General features: G+C 33.3%; 1 protein-coding gene across 1 annotated transcript; it reads left to right on the top strand.

The window, feature by feature from the left end:
- Nucleotides 1–14705: 14705 nt before the first annotated feature.
- Nucleotides 14706–17459, top strand: LOC107948253 (B3 domain-containing protein At2g36080). Its single transcript, XM_016882738.2, has 3 exons — nt 14706–15738; nt 16241–16432; nt 17258–17459. Exons 1-2 carry the CDS (start codon nt 14988–14990, stop codon nt 16402–16404), a joined length of 915 nt encoding a protein of 304 aa, XP_016738227.2. The 5' UTR covers nt 14706–14987; the 3' UTR covers nt 16405–16432; nt 17258–17459.
- The last annotated feature ends 655 nt before the right edge of the window (nt 17460–18114 follow it).

Below are 18114 nucleotides of genomic sequence, written 5' to 3'. Positions count from 1 at the left end.
AATTTTGAAAATGGGCATACTCATGTTTATGAAAGACATAAGAAATTGTCAATTCAAGTTTGTATGAGTTAGGTAATGGTTGAATCTGAGTTATCAGGAATCTACTATATTTGAGTTGTATAATGTATTCTTCTAAAAACAGATGGAATCTTAGTTATCGTTATTCATGTATATGGGATAATGTCGTACTTTAGAGATATGCCCTACAAGTCTGTCTTTAAGAAACTTTTATATTGTAATGAGTTGTAATAAGCCTATTGTAATATTTTATTTTATTTTATTTTATTTTGTTTTGTTTTAAATATTTTCCTTTGTTCTTAGTTATTCAGTCTCTTAGTTAAATAAATAAGAAAAACATTTTCAGTAAGGAGTATTTGTCAACTGTTTCAATAATTCAGTTAAGTATTTTGTGTAGTAACACCCGAGATCTAGACCCAGAGAATCGGGTCGGGTTTAGGGCATTACAACTTGTACCAATGGTTTGACACTCTCATCCATAACATTTTCCCTACGAGGTCACACAGGTGGCGTCAAAGCCCTATCACCCTCTGAAGGTTTTGTAGCTTTATTAACACGGTTCACGTCATGTTTACTCTTCTAAGTGGCATTACTGCTAATACTAAACACACAAAACTAAAAAGGTGAGTAGCAGGAAGTGATCCATGGCATAACTTGCAAGAACATGTTAATGAGGGCAATGTTTTCCCAATCAATCTTAGACAATCTCATGTAAATTTATCGATGGGTTCGCATAATAAAAAGTTCTCATAGAAAGGTTCGCAAAACAATCAAACAACCGGCAAACCTACCAAATAAACTTGTAGAGCCAAAGGAACCTAACAAATTATACAAACCTGACTTTGATACTAATAAATGTATCAACCCAACTCAGTTCGCACAGCTCAACCCAAACTCAGAATGTGATATTAGCCACCGAAGTGACTCTCTGAGTAATACCCACCGAACCTCCAATACACCACACGCAAATAGGTTTATATGTTAACATGTAGCTGAAAAGTCATGCAATGGACTAAGGTATGAAAACTCAAAGATTTCATTCATAGGGTTCGCAACCTTTGGGGTTCATAGTTTCTGACTTCGTAACACTGTTTCGTACTAAAACAGGTAGGCCAAGAATAGACTTCGTGAGCTTTACCTCACTGACCGAACCTTGCGAACCATACCATGCAAAGTGTAATGTCTGAGAACCTTAGTGTAAATTCAATTCTTTAACTTCTCCAACGAAACCAGTTTTATGGATAGATATTAAGTGTAATAGTGTGTAAGCCGATAGTGGTTTAAGGATAGATCATCATGTTGGTTAGGATAAAATAATAGCCAAGTGGAGAGATGACTACGAAAGGAGTACTCGTCAAAGGTGTAATACACCATGTTATTGGAGTAACGATGTTAGTTGCATTGTAAGTGTAGAAATTAGGGCCCCTCTGGTTAGGGTAACCAGATATTGTCCCTATTGGACTATTATTTACAATTACATTTACAATTGTAAACCACTATTGAAGAAATTTTTGAAAGAGTGTGAAACGTGTCAAGTTTTATTAAGGGAACATGGGTCTTATTTTGTAAATATATTAGTTAAATGGGCTGGAGAGAAAGGTTGAAAACGTGGGTGTGGCTTTCTTTGGAAGCCATCTATAGTTTGCTACCCTTAGGCTAGAACTAAGGAACAGATCTAAAGCAGAAAGTTTCATCATTTCCTAGGTGAGTAATTCAGTTATGCATGAGGAATCTTGAAGAGTAAGTCTGTTAACTTTGGTGAATAGTAAGATTAAAGAAAAAATGGGTTTTGTATGGGGTTGTCAATGTTTGAGAAGAAGATGGAAATATATATATATGAATAGGTTTTGGTGATGTTTTTATGTTCTTTGAGCAGTGATTGCTTCCAATTACAAGTCAAGTGTTTGGATCTGGCGTTCGAGCTGTTGTAGGTGAGTCTCTACTATGACTCTTGTATACATATTGTTCATATTAAAATATATTTATGAACATGATCAAACCGCAAATCAGAAATCATGAAAAAGGTAAAGAAAGAATGATACATGTATGAGATTGTAAGAAAAAAGTTAAGTCATGAATGTTTGATATTAATATATTTATTTAAGTATAATTTGAGAACTAAAGGCAAGAAATTATTTGGCATATGAATGTGTTTAGGTAAGTGAATACCATGATTAAGTTCTCTTTGTGGAGCCTCTAGCAATGCTATTATTTCTAACTAGACTAGTAAGTCATAGCATGAACGAAAGGAAAGACCATGTGGTTTTGACCCATAGCATCCTATGACAAGAAAACACTCATGGCGTAGCCTTCAGCAAACTAATGACTGAATTGGCCGATCGCGATAAATGATGTGTGTGCAAGTCCACGAGGCTGAGTTTTCCGGCAGCAAAGAATATGAATTGATATGATAGAAATGATTCATGGTGTAGCCTTCGACATGATAATCGAAATGGAAGACCGCAATACTAAAACTATGTGGTTTCAACCCATAACAATATATGAAATAATGTTATTAATGGACTATAAGTATATGACTCTGTATGGTATGTTCTGTTTGGCCTGAATGGTGTGATCTGTCATAAATATCTAGTAAAGTTTGTATACTCGTAATTCTGATAAGATATGAATAAGTCAAATAGTTTTGTGATAAGTATAACTAAGGTAAAATGGTATTAAGGGTTAAGTAAGATCTATAAATTAATCAAATAAGTTATTGAAAATAACTGTTTAGTTGCAAGATAATAAAGGTATTCACCAAGATTATTTGAAATGGTTAGATATGTATATATATTTGTAACTGTGTAAGATCTAAGGCTCTGTCATTGAGAGTTTGTCTATATTATGGTTAATGGTTGAATCAGAGTTATTTGGAATCTGTCAAGACACAATTGTCTAAGATTTAATGATCTCTCCTAAAATAATAAGGAATCTGGAAAATGGGTATTCTGAATATACATATTCTTGCAGAATGGATGTGGAATTCAACTAAATTATTTAAGCAATGTCTTGTCAGTATAAATACGTTTGGTATAAAATCAGGGCATGTTTGAGTGTCATTTTGAAGGTATTCAGTTTAATGAAAGTGTTTGCCAAATGCATATGTCTCCACCCAAGGTAAAAATGAGCGAATAATTGATTGAAATAAGAGTATGGCTTAAGGCATAAGTTGTTAGAAGTGGATTATGAGGATAGGGGCTGTTAAGGAATTATTATTGTGACTAAAAACTTATAAAAAGTATGAAATGATATCTCAATTAATCAGATAAGGAAGTTTTAGTAGGACAGGAGCGTGATAATTGGCGTATAAGAGAATGATGAAACTGGAGTGGTATCTGCCAGAAATAATGACACTGAATAATGATTGGCGTACCGTAGTTCATCCAAGGTGGTTAAGTATCCCTTAAGGTATTGTTATGATCTATACTCTGGAAATCATGAGAGTATATAAGAGATTGGAGAAGAGAGTATGTATGTGATGTAAGAAATTAGGTGAGTTCGAACTGCATGATGAATGGCATATAGGTATGCATTATGTTGAAGTGCATTGAAGTGACAGTGGCTGGTATGTGAAGCATGATTTCTGTAAGCTGTAGGATTGGTGACTTGAAATGTTTGGTATGACTAGTGTCAGTAACTGGGTTGTAGGTCTTTGTTTAACCACTGAGGTAGAAAATGATTTATAGGTCCTCGAGGCGTATTCTAATGAATGACTGTATGGCGAGCTCTGTATATAGCTATATGGTGTGTTCAGCTTGGCTCTTAAATGTGAGTAATGGAGCTAAAATAATTTAATATATCTATTGAATATATGTTAAGGGTAGAACAAAGTTAAGACAGGAATGAAGGTAATGATCTGAATAAACGTAATGGGGATTTCACTGAGAGTATGTTCTGAGTATATGTTGAAAACCGAACATTCGAAGAGGGACTGTAATAAGCCATATCTGTAAAAATTAGCCTGGGTTGAACTTAAGCATATAAAACAAGTTCTGAAGGCTTTGGTATGCAAAAGATACTGATAAAGGACCAAATTAATTAAGGAATAATTGAAGAGATAGTGGGGTGGTCAAACCCTCACTGAAAGAACAAATTGAATCAGGTTGTGTCTGATACCTTAAAGAAGGGCATCTATCTGTAAATAGTGAAAATTGAGAATTAGATATAAGAAAAGATTCTGAACATCAGTTTGCAAGAATATGAGAAAAGAACCATGATGAAGAGAAGTTGAAAGAGATTTCCTCAAAAAACGATGTCAAGGATACACATCGGTAACAGATTCAAGCTATGAAATAACATATAGAAGGAATGAATATGTTGTGTGATTTATGCAATGCTCATTGTGATAGGCCATTGATGTTGAAAGAAGAGAAGTTGGCACTTTATGGAAACCAATCAAGGTTTAAATGATTAATTCTTACTGAGTTCTTATGAACTTACATGAATATATTTATTGTTTCAAGTTGATTGAGACTCTGCACCTAGAAGGGAAATACTAGGACTACACCAAAGGAGTGGTGGATCGGGATATTATGCATATAGTGCAAGTTGGATAGCATGTTCAAATTTTGAATTACTAAGAAATCCCAACCTAGAGGTATTTGTAATAGATTAGGGTTTTAATTTAGGTATTGTTGTAATTAATTGCCTCATGTTGTAGTTGTGATTACTTATTGTATTTATTTATGTATTTTAGCTTTGAAATTTTGTAGTTAAGTAAGTTGTCATTATATGTAAGATTTTACAAGAAAAATAAGCTCGTGTTTGTATTTGTGTGTAACACTAAATATCCGAATCTAATTAATCGGGTCGGGTTGAGGGCATTATAAGAAATCAGATAGAGTATGCCACTAAGGCGATCCATTCCGAGTTCACCACAAAGACATTCCTTTCAAAGTTCGCCACAAAGGCTATTCTTTCAGAGTTTGCCATAAGGGTTATTCTTTTAGAGTTTGCCACAAAGGCTATCCTTTCAGAGTTTGCCACAAAGGCTATTCTTTAGCTGTCATGTTTACGATATGGATTTACCTAAACTCACACTACATGAGGTTGCCCATCATCGTCCTCGGACATGCAGAGAACCCAATTAGGTAATCACCATTCCTTATTTCTTTTTCAGAGGGTGCCATGGACATGGACTTTTCCTTCAAAGTTCATATCAGAAATCGTGTTCTTAGTCCCGATGGACTCCATTAGACACCATTGTGGTGAGCATACATAGACTCTCTTAACAGACTTTTCATGTATTGAGACAATTTAAATTCAATATTTTACTTTACTAACATACATTCAATCAGTACACACATCTCATAGCATGCATTTCAGAAATATACATACTTAGCCATACTTCAATGTTTGAGACAATTTAAATTCAATATTTTACTTTACTAACATACATTCAATCAGTACACACATCTCATAGCATGCATTTCAGAAATATACATACTTAGCCATACTTCAATGTTTCAATACTCGTACATCAGTCATCACATACTATACTTTTCATGACTTTGGATCCAAAATTCAATCAATTTTTTATAGATGACTCATAATATGATCAGTATGCATGCAAGAGTCAGTATAGAACTCACCTAACACCCACATACAATAATTTTGGCTCTAGATTCAAACTTCCATCATGAAACTATAGCAACCACTGCTTACAAAACATAGGAACATTAAAAATCATTCGCATACTATTTACCATCATCTTGAGCATAGATAACCCCAATGCAAAGCTTTATTTCTTCATCTTACTGTTCATGTACCCATATAGACTTAATCTTTCATAACTTGACATGCAGAGCCATAATACTTACCTTGATATAGAGTATTTACTGATAAAATATAGAATTACAACTTCCAGGTTAAAGAAGAAAGAAATGTTTTTGGTTCCTTAAGAATTAGATAATAGTACTTTAGAAGAAGGAAGAAGAAAACTCACCTTTTTTCTCAAACTTGAGTACATATATATACAACCTATATCCTCATTATGGAACTTGACATGTCTCACAATCTTTTAGGATTGTCCTTATCTTGGTCTACGACCCTTGAGAAGAATATAAATGATCATTCAATAAATTTATTTATACCTGGCTCATCTAATCAATTGATTCTTAACCAACATATTTACAACATAACTAGCACCGTAATTTCAATCAAACATGGCATACCATACCCTTGGCATTAACCCAACTTGCAATTTCCCAAATACTTTTATCGAACTCTTTCTCTTTATAATTCAACACATTATGAGGTCAGTCTTTACCTAATATCTCAACTTCTACTATGCGCCCATTCTATACGCCCAAAAGAAACTATTGGACAGATAGGACTACACCACACAAATTACTCTCAGTCTACACGCCAAAACAAGGATGCTACAGTTTTTATCTTATGCAAACTTTTACATGGAAAACAAGAAGAGGTTTCGCAGATACTTGAAATATTTTAAAGAAAATAATAAAGAATAATTTTACACCCAGGATAGATTTTGGCCCACATTACCTCTATGTTCCATAAATCAACCTTTCCAAGTACTTAGAAAAAATTATGTCGGATCTCTAGCTCCACTGCGTGCCCTCACCCAACGCTAACTGATAGTACTAGAAAGAACATATGTTTTCTCCCTACTTATTGGTTAATTTGTACCCATTTAGTTATCTTTAGAACATGTTTTAGCATTTTCAGTTTAGTAAATTGCATTTTATAACTCAGTGGATCTCAGCCTATTTTCCTTAATTTTGTCATGTTTTGGTACTGATGTCGCTGCATGAGTGTTTTCAGATTGCGCCCAGAATTGTCGCCGCACTTGACAGCTGTCTGGATAACAACAAAAAAGTGTGAGCTGTCTAGTCTGGTACAACTAACTTGTACGTACAGAGGCAGCATGAGTCTGATGAAAGGACACTTATGCTTTTTGGATAAATATCAATATATTTACGTAAAAAGCGGGAGCTTTAAAGAAAGTATTATCTTCTTCAACTTACCCCTTAAAGCTTTCGGGTATGGCGGCTTAAGCTCCAACGGGTGAACCGATGTGAAAATGATGCAAATCAGCTCTTGACGAGGAGCCCTGAGTGCGACACAAGGAGGAATAGGCAGGTCCAAGTCGAGTTGTTTAAGAATAGTATTCTCCACTTATTTCTTTTATTTTTCTTTTCTAAACGTTGGTGATTACTTCTTATTTCATGTTAGTACGAAAGTAGACATGATTTCTGGGTTAAATGTTATTTTATTCAATCTTGCTTCTATTGTGTTATCTTTGGGTTTAAATGTTTTTAGCATGGAAGTGTTATTGTGGTCACTAACACTAGAAGGTGCAGTGACAGTTCAAGTTAACAAGTATGACAATGGAAGTTGCTTGAGGATTAGAGGAATTTAATCTACTTGTTCTTAATTGTGTTCAATTGCCATCACCAGAAGGCGTGGATAATGTGCATGATTAAGTCTTGGATTAAATATAGAAGTTAAGTTTGGTAAGATATTCATTGCGATTTAATGCATTGACAATCACCTATCCTTTTATACCTTGTGAGCATTTAACATTCTGTTGAATATTCATATTGGGAATCCCAGTTTATCAGTATCATATTTTATCTTACTGTTTTCAAGTTATTTCTTTGACAACTACATTCACAATTTATCGCATTCCTATCTAATTATTGCACTGACATTGATAGACAAAAGACAGCCATCCTCGTGGGATCGATATCCGACAGACTCATATTTGTCTGCTATACTTGCATCGATAGTGTACGCTTGCACATTATTGCTGTGACATTAAACAGCCGATCACTACCTATCTAAAATATTTTAAAGAGTGTGTGAGTTCACAACTCAGTGAATGATCAGAAAACCCATATAGCACACACAAATACATAAGTTAAATGAGAGTTTTATCAAGGTTACTGTTCTGTGAACTGGGCCCTTCATATTTACGGGAAGTCTGGTCCGCGGATACCACTGTCAATCAATAAAACATAATATTTTAAAAACTATCTTGTTCACATATTCTTTTCTGTTGGATAAACAGATCTCCTTATATCGCCTCAGAATGACTCAATGAGTCTGGCATATCCCATAAGTGTATTGTTAAGCTAACACTCTCCATCACAATAGCATATCCCATCGAATGGAGCTTAGCTCGTCATTCCCTTATTTCTCCTAACCTGTCCTAGGGCCTCTCGCACAAATCACAAAACACAAAGGTGAGTACTCATAATCCTATGGCATGCCATTATATCCAACGGTTACAAAATATTATAGTGCCAACACATTTACTTAAACACCGAGCTCACAATTCACAAGGAGCTCGTAAAAACACTGTTCGTGACTAGCTCGTAGCATAGAGCTCGCATATCACTGTTCATAAAAACACATATTTAAACATAATCACAAAATAAATTTTTAGGGAAGACTTACTCTTGAAACTTAAGATAAAGCCCTAAGCTCCTGATTAACACTATGGTTCGCATATACAAGTGGCAATACTTGAACACTCACCAATTTACTGAAAGCTTTAAACAAGCTTCATCTTTCCCTTGTTTTTCCTTGTAGATGGCTCTATCAGGTTCGTAACTTCACAAATAAACACAAGTCGCTAACATACAAAGCACATTAAAACTCATACATAAACGAAAGTGAACCTAGGTTCGCACGTACTAGCCTTTTTGGAAAACCTAGTTTCCTTTGTTACGAACTTTCTTGAAAGTTCTAAGATTTCTTCTAAACATCTAACCCAATAGAGAAATAGAGTCTTACCTTGAATATTTAAGAAAAATGAACTTGGTTTTTGGTTTGCAGAAACTCGACAGAAAACAGAGTGAAAGAATTCAATAAAGGTTTGGCTAATAGAAGAGTTTTGGTATGCATAGAGGTTTAAAACCTGCATTGGCAAAGTTTTAATTCATATGTAACTAAGGTATTATAGGCTGCAAGGGTCTCCTAATGACAGAAGAAGTCTTATGTGCATATGTTTCAATTAAGGAAGGAAATCATTTTCTAAACTCTTTGGTCAAATAACTATTCAACTACTTGTACTTTTACCCTTATCGCAATTTAGTCCGTAACTGCTAACCAATCAATCTCAACCCTTAAAAAACTATAACGGTTCGTTGGCCCAGACTCCTAGGCCCTATTCCGGGATGTTACACAAGGGGTATCACCTGACATATTGGCGATACCAATTAATTTTTTTTCACATTTTCAAATTTTTTCCTGTCATAATTTTTTTTAAGTTCACCGGTGTCATCAATGTATTAAACAACACCAAATGTTACTGTAACAAACATCTCAATTTCATAATTAATTTATTCTCATCTATTTTTGTAATTAATTAATTTTTTAATAATATTTTTATAAAAAAGCCCAAAAATAGTTATGCGGTGATGATCCTCCTAAGTCTCATTCTTGTTATTAAAATTATTCTAAATATCAGGTTAGATGGAAACAACATAAATTTTTTTTTTTTTTGGTTTAATCCACATGTAAACAATTAAAACAATGTGTGATGAAAACTAAAGTTAGATGCCAAGTTGATAAAAAACAAATATTAATTAAGACCTCTTTTTTAATTAATTGGTCTGTCCTATATAGTCTATAAATTTTATTTTCTCTCTAGCTAAATTGGCATTAATTGCCTCGGGAAATTGTTACATGCCGTCCAATGATTTAAACAATTAATTTATCCCTGTTTTGGTGCATTGGTTGGCAGTTAGCCTGTTACTCCATTTTCTGCCTTTACTATTTAAAGGATGAGTGATCAGTTAGCTTGGCTTAAATGCTGCCAATGTATAGCTATACCTTGTAGGTGGCTTATAATCATATAAATTTAAAAAAAATTTATAAAATAACTCAATTTTAAAATTAATTATGGAAATGATTTAATTCTTATAGTAGAATTTGGTATCATCACTTTTCCAAGCAGTATCACCTTAAAAATTTTAAAAATTAAAATCTTTTTTGTGCCACTTAATAAATTGGCGACTCCGAGTTGAAGTATACAGGGGTAAAACGTTCAAGAGCTTAATAAAATAATTATCCTTCTTAGATTGGCTAAAAAAAGTGCCCCATAAGAGTATGATAGTACCTAATTAAACATTTGATCTATTTACATGATAGGTTTGTCCTCTTTTGAAATTGAAAGATATAAAAAAACAAAAATAAAACCTTCTCATTTATTTTTATTTCTTTAAAAACAAAAAATTTAAAAAAATATATACAAAATTCTTATTTAAATTATCAATATGTCCCTCAAAACAATTCCCCAAGTTTATTTAAATTTAAACATTTTTAATTCATTCCCTAGCATATTTGAATTTAGATAAATTGTAGAAAATTTTTTGAGACATATTGGCTTGAAAATGTTCAAAAACCTGTAAGTTTTGCCCCTACACGCTTCCGTCCGATGCCACCAATTTGTTAGGTGGTACCAAAAAAAATCTTTTCTTTAGGGGGGGATTTTTAGGGTGGTGGTGCTTGAGAAAGTGGCGGCACCCAACTCTACGGTAGAAATTAGGTCATTTACATAATTAATCCCAAAGTTGAGTCATTTTCATAATTTTTAAATTTATAAAATCAGATTCTAAAAAAACCTTTGTAAATAGAGAGGTACTTAGTTGGAATTTTGGTGTTTGTTTACTCAGATTTATAAATCCAATTATTTATAGTTTATTCATGATTTTTTAATATAAAAAATATTATTATTTTTATATAATAGTATTTTGTTTCTAAATTAGATTTGTTTGTATGTCAGATATGTCATCACATGTGCCAAATTTTGATGAATTTGTGGAAGGAAATGAATCCACAACATACAGTTTCATGATTTGCTGAGTATTCCAATTATGAATACTTCTTTTTACAGGATTATTTTAGTATTATATAATAATTCTTCATGAACCTTCCATTGTCAAGTTTCAATAATGGTTCGGGGCATTTCAATTATGAAAATATTTATTAATTATATATATAACTTAATTTTGTTTAAAAGTATTTATAATTTTAAACATGAAAATCAAGAATTCAACACTTTATTAATCTATAAAATGCTGTTTCTTTTAAGGAATCTATAAACCACTGTTTGAACTGATCATGAGAAGAACTATTCATCTGGAAAATGTAGGTATAAATTCATTCAACACACTTAATATATCTGTTCGTGGCCCTCGGTCTGGTCGATTAAGTTCAGCCTAGGCTTGGAACAGATTTTTAATCCTTTAATTGATTTGGTCCGGCTCTAATTTAAATTAAATAATTTTAAATACATTTTTATTTAAATTTAATTATAATAATTAATATGTAGTATGCTTAATTTAAAAAAAAAATCAAACTAAGCCCGAGTCAGCTCGGGCCATAAACATTTGTATGTAGTTATTTATAGAACAATTATTAATAAATCTACATTTTAAATTAAAAAAATGTATGCGAGTTCTATCTACGAAGAAAGGCTCTAGAAAATGGAGTCATTTTCCGAGATAAGTGAACTCACGAGTCACGGACAAACATCCCTTATTTAGGACACAACTGAAAATAAAGAAGTTTAAAGTACACAAGATTAAGTATTTGAGTTCCAATTAAGGATTGTTACTTCCATTTCACCCGTTCTTTTACTTCCATAAAAACTTTTCCAAAGAGTTCCGGATCTTTCCTACGAATATATATATATAATTTAGGTGCAAAAATGAAGACATTTTAGTATCTCATGTCATTCCAATCCCTCCAAACTTAAAAGTCACGTAAATAATCATAATAATAAGAGTTACCGATACTGAAATTTGATTTTAAATTCATAAGATTATAAGTAATTAAACTAAATTTGTAATTTCATTTTTAAAGAAAAAAAAAGGTTTAAAGGCAGGAGGCAAGCTAAACCATAAACGATTTGTTTTATCCAGGAAGGCCGGTGAAAGTCGAAATTAATAATAATAATAATAATAATAATAATAATAATAAAGAAAGGAAGTTAGGTGTAAAAAAAAATTGAAAACTCCAAAAGTCCAATTTATCGGCTCCATACTGTGATAATGCATTGCCAAGCCTGGTCCATGTCAACTAGTGTTAAGCCATGTTATTCCCCCATAGCCTATTCAAATATGGTCCCCGCCCGGCCACTTTTGTACTACTGAAAATGAAATTTTTGGAAAATATTTCAACACCTCCAAGGAATGTATATATATATATAACCAACTTTATTTACTACACTACCAACTCAAGTGTCTCCATGTATGCTATATATATGGTCGTAAAACACCCCTGCTCATAACATGATTTCACTATTTTTAATTAATTTGTATCATGCGTGTATATATATTATACAATTTACGATACTAATTATGTAATTAGTATGAACAAATAAATTGAATATCAAATCGTCAGCTAGAACATTTGCCAACTTGTCATGAAATAAAAATAGATTATGGTGCATTGATTATAGCCCTTTCGTACGAGTGAAGCATCTATGCAGTGCAATAAATTAATCAGATATTTGTTTCGTCATAACAACACAACAAAAGTTGCTAGCCTTTGTAAAATTCAACCACCCAAACCAAGTGTCAATATTTATAAATATACTTTGAAATAATTAATTAGTTTATGACAGAAAGAGATTCTTGGACATTTTGTGAACATGGAAACTCTTAAATAGATTGGTCATACAAATCCAGGTGGTTCTGCTTGGGAACTGAAGAAACTCTCAAGACTCATATCATATAGTTTTGTTTTTATTACAATATTAGGGCCTATCAGTTCACCACTCTGGTTTCTATAGCATGTGAAACTTAACGAATGACATGGGAGAGATTCCTTCCAAAAACCCTCATGTTGTTGCCCAGATAACATGCTTTCACAAACATATTATTATTATTATTACAAAACTTGCACTGAGAAGTGAGAGGGAATAATCAGCCTATGATTAAGCCAAGTTTTCTTGGAGTACTGATGCAATATAAACCTAGCTGAAAAGAGAGAGAAAGGGTTGTTCCAATTGGATATTGGAAAATCTTATCTCATCTATTTATCATCTCTTTTCTCCATTTTGAAGGGAAGGGATTCATGGGTTTTTTTAAAAAATAATTTATTTAAAACGTTCAGTCCCCCACAATGGTTTCCTTGCTGCTTTCTAAAACTAGGAATGGCCAAACATCAATAATGCTTTCATGCACGTGAAAAAGAAAATACTGTTCTCTCAAATCTCATTCTCTTCATATTAATATTATAGCAGGCTCAAAATTTTTTATATTTTAAAAAAAAAACCAGCTTTTCACCTAATATACCACAAACAACTTAGGGAAGATGGACCACTCCTGGCGTTCAGGTCAGATCCCCCTAATCCTTTCAGTATTTTTTTGTTCTTTTAACAAAACAAAAACTTCTTTTCACTGTTTTATTTTACTGTTTCTTCTCTTTTTTTTCTTTTCTCACTGAATATATAAACCTAACAAGCCTGTTCATCTCTGTCAGATTTTACAATGTAGTATGAGATTTTTCACTGTTTGAAATGATGCAAAAATTAAGAAAGAGGATCAAACATGTGGCCCTGATTACCAAAAACCCTGCAGTTTGGGCGTGGCGTTGGATGGTAACCTGATTACCCATATTGCGTCAGAATTGGGCCTACTGAGTACCCTCTTTTCAGTTACTTGCTTAGTAACATGGGGTGTTTTCTAAATTGCAGAAAATTCAATCGACAAACCCTCTTTTTTCTTTCTCAAGGTTCATCTGAATACATTTGTTCTGCCCAATTCGGCAAATATTTTTTACTTTATAATATATATATCTCCCAATCACAAGATATATTGGAAATGTGAATTTCAGAAACTAATTTTCTTTTTGTAGGCAAAGTGAAAGGAAATCAATTGTAATTGCTCCAATCCCAGCAATGTTTATGATTTAACATTATCCTTTCTATTTTCATTCAATGATGATACACTTTTTAGATTTCCCCCCTCAAGTATTGTAACTCCGGAATCTGAATAAAAAATTAGTGTGTATTTTATCTTTACTTTCCTATTAATATTTACACGTAGAAATTAAGTATGAAGTCAATACCTACTCTTCCCCAATTTTGAACTAAAATTTTAACCCCAAAGTTTTGCGTTACACAAAGCACGTATAATGATTGATCGGAAATATAATCTTTTTACTGACAGTGTTAGAAGCATATAATGGAAGATATTACTAAAGAAATAGTCATAAATCTAGAGACAAAAATAAACTTATATGTAAAAAATATTTTACTCACACAAAACTACATTATTTTTTTCACAGTAAAATTATTATAAAAATTTTTATATTAAGAGTTAAATTATATTTTACTCTCTTTATAAAAAGATGTTTTTTTATTAAATTTTTTTATTTATTTTTAAAGTTAAAAATTGAGTAATTAATTTAATAACGAAAAATCATACTTTAAATATGAATAACAGAATAATCAGGTAATTATACCTATTATGTTTATCTTATTCTAATAACAAAAACTAATTTTTAATAGTAAACACCAATGTCATTTAAAAAAACACCAATTTTATTTATTTTTTAAATAAAAATAAAAATATAATTCAGTTCTTAAAGAACACATATTTTTTACCTCTTTTCCAGGAAAAAAAACCTTAAAATAGTTTCGAGGCTGTCAAGTACTTCAAGAATTCCCGGTTACCCCGACCCTCTTTTCTCTCTCTTTCACTTCAATCTTACTCTGTTCTTCTCTCCTCTCACTTCCTCCCTCTCTCTCTTTCATTGTCATATCTTTATCTTTGTAGCTGCATTAAATAGTTTCCACATCAAACTCATAATCATCACGCCTGCCCTCTTTCACCTCACTCTTCCATACCTTCCTCTCTTTTCTTTTTCTCCACACTTGCTCTAAAGCACCCATCTCTTTTCTTCTTCGCTCTTTTGTCTCTCAAATGTCCATTAACCACTTCCAGTAATTCAAACAAAACAATCCAACGACAAAACAAACTCCTTCTATGGAACCAACCCAAACCCCCCCTTCTTCAAAGCTTCACAACCCTTCCTCAATTTCCCTTGAAAACTCCCCCTGGACCTCTCACTTCTACCCCTCCATGTTCCTATCCTCCATCCACGCTCCCCGCCACTTCAACCTTAACCATGACGACGACGAAGAACTCGACGACCAAACCTCCACTCTCAACACCCTAAACCCTAAACCAAATCCCCCTGAAAACCACCAGCTAGGCCATGAAACGGAACCCATGTTTGAAAAGCCCTTAACCCCCAGCGATGTTGGCAAGCTGAACAGGCTTGTTATCCCCAAACAACATGCCGAGAAATACTTCCCGCTAGGCGGTGACTCCAGTGATAAAGGGTTGTTGCTAAGTTTCGAAGACGAGTCAGGCAAGTGTTGGCGTTTCCGCTACTCGTATTGGAACAGCAGCCAAAGCTACGTGTTAACAAAAGGATGGAGCAGATACGTCAAAGAGAAGCAACTTGATGCTGGTGACATTATTTTATTCCAAAGACACCGCACGGATGGTGATAGATTGTTTATAGGGTGGAGGAGGCGCGGTGCAGCAGTGGTGGTTGTACCGGCAGCTACTGATGGCGGAAACGCCGTGATGGAGAATGATAGCGGTGGTGGTGGGGGTGGAAATGGAGGGTGGAGTAATAGGGGATTGTATCAAAGGTATCCTCATCTTGGACACATTCAAGGTGATCTTGAGGCTAATGTGCCATACCAACCTGACTGTCTTCATGCTGGTATATATTTATTTGTCGCATTGTAAAACTCTTATCTATTTATCTTCTTCAAAGAAATGGGTTTTATTTATAAAATTTTTTAGGAATAATATAAAATTGAGAATTATTGGCACATGGAAGTGCGTGAAAGACACTTTCCAATTACATGGGAGCAATGTGGTTGTGTAAGACTGTTTCTGTAATTTGTTCTTTTAAAATTCTACTAACTCCGGAACGACCATTTATTATGGGGATTAGGAGTACCAATATCTACATAACCCCATCTATGTGTGTGTTCCAAATGATTTTGTTACCTTCACTTTAATTAGTAAGCATTAAGAAACCTTTTCTTATGATAGCTTCAAGTATTCTTCTTCCTTTGTGTCATTGGAATAATAAAACAAAAAAAGCGAACAAAAGTAGATGGAATTATTCAGTTAACATTTCTGGGTAGCAACTTGGAGTTCATGGATTAATATTACATATATTGAGAGATAGAAGTGTTTTTTATTTGCCATTGCAGGAAGCATTGTTAAAAACCAAGCTACAGCAGCGGGGAACCCAAAGAGGCTGGTACGGCTATTTGGAGTGAACCTAGAATGCCACCAGCTAGACGAGTCTCCACCATCCACGCCTGCTAGCTCGATGGTGTCGAGCCAGGGTCCAACAGCCCACCAATTTTATTAGTTCTCCCTCCTACACTTGAAACTACATGGTAAGCAATGCATTTATAATAATTAATAAAATATCGAGATGCTGCATGTCTGTTAGCGACTTGATTTTTGCTGCTGCTTCTAATGAGACAGATGAACAAAGCATTGATAAAGGAAGGTCGACCACTTAGCACGTGGCCTATTTGTATTACCCTAATTACTAAACTATGATTAAGTAGCGACGTGGTTTTCTTTAGTCCCAACCATTTTCCCTTATAAAATAATGTCTAAAACAAGACATCAATTAGTGAACCAATAAGTGCCCCATCCAAGCTGTCGAATACAGTAGGATTTTTCAGGATAATATAATTTTATCTCTAATAAAAAAAATTAAAATTAAAATAAAAACGGGCCCCTAAGTAGGCAGGCAGTTCATAACTTCAAATCTACTCAATCCACTTTTATGTAATCTGTTCTTTTTTCCCCTATGATTTAATTTTGTTTTCACCGGAAATATCATGATAAATCATGCTTTGTAGTTCGGGTAAGCGACAAACCGACCGAGCCGAACTTTGCAATGGTTTAGTCTGCTAAGGAAGTAAGTTACTGGTTTGAGTCTAGATAGCCCATAGAATTCAACCAAAATAAAGGCTTTAAAAATGTTAAAATATTCCAAGTAGCAATGATGCAATGATGAGATTGGGAAGTGAACTGGAGAGAGCCCACAGAAACCCCAGATTGTTAGTTAAATTCCAAAGTCAAGATTATAAAATCAACATATTTTTTGATGCAAAAAGAGCTGGTCATTCATTATTGGCGATTATAAAGTAATTTACTGTATGTTTGAGTGTATGATGATTTGTTTTGGGTGTTTATGATTGTAACAGGTCAGGAATGGATATCGTCCCGAGACATGAGGCGGATGAAAAAGATGAGGGAGGGATAAGATCTGAAGATGTGACATCCAGGAATTGACTTTGAATATTGAAACCCCACTTGGAAGGTCGAAATTAGAGAACGTTTATGTGAGAAAATAAAAGCAAAAAAATATACTATATATATTTCTTCTTAATTTTATTTTTCTTCAAAGTGGACGAAGCTTAATATATCTATATCTATATATGTCAAGAATTAGGCAATTTTCCATTTCCGAGGCAGGGAAAGTGAGAGAAGGTGGGCAATTTGAATGATGGAATTGAGAGTTGGGAGTAAGAAGGGTGGGTGGTGTGGTAAGCAAGTGCCAAATGGGGAAGATGGGCAGTTTCCACATCTTATTTGAGGGACTGTTGAGATTCAACATCTTTATTTATTTATTTATCAAGAGACTAGGCATAATAATGGAAGGGTATGGTGCCATGGGGTTTTTTACAAAAATATTATAAAAAAATAAAAATTTATTAAAATATTACAATTTTTTTTATTTACCAAAATATATAAATTTTTTTTTATTTATCAAAATATATCAAAAAAAAATCAAAAAACAAAAAAAAAAACCTGACACCAGCCAATTAAATTGGCAGCACCAAAGGTGCCAAATAAATTGGTGGCACCATTGGTGCCAAAGTCATTGGCGGCACCATGGTGCCAAAGGAAAAAAAATGTGTAATTGCTTGCTAAGTCCTTTTTATTTATTATTTTTTTATTCCCCTTCAACTTATTTTTTTATTTAATAACTCTATTTTAATTTAATAAACTATTCTCATTTAATAACTCTATTTTAATTTAATAAACTATTAAGTAATAC

Source organism: Gossypium hirsutum, chromosome D04, assembly GCF_007990345.1.
Source record: "Gossypium hirsutum isolate 1008001.06 chromosome D04, Gossypium_hirsutum_v2.1, whole genome shotgun sequence".
Lineage (NCBI taxonomy): Eukaryota > Viridiplantae > Streptophyta > Magnoliopsida > Malvales > Malvaceae > Gossypium > Gossypium hirsutum.
This window is presented reverse-complemented; position numbering and strand designations above follow the sequence as displayed.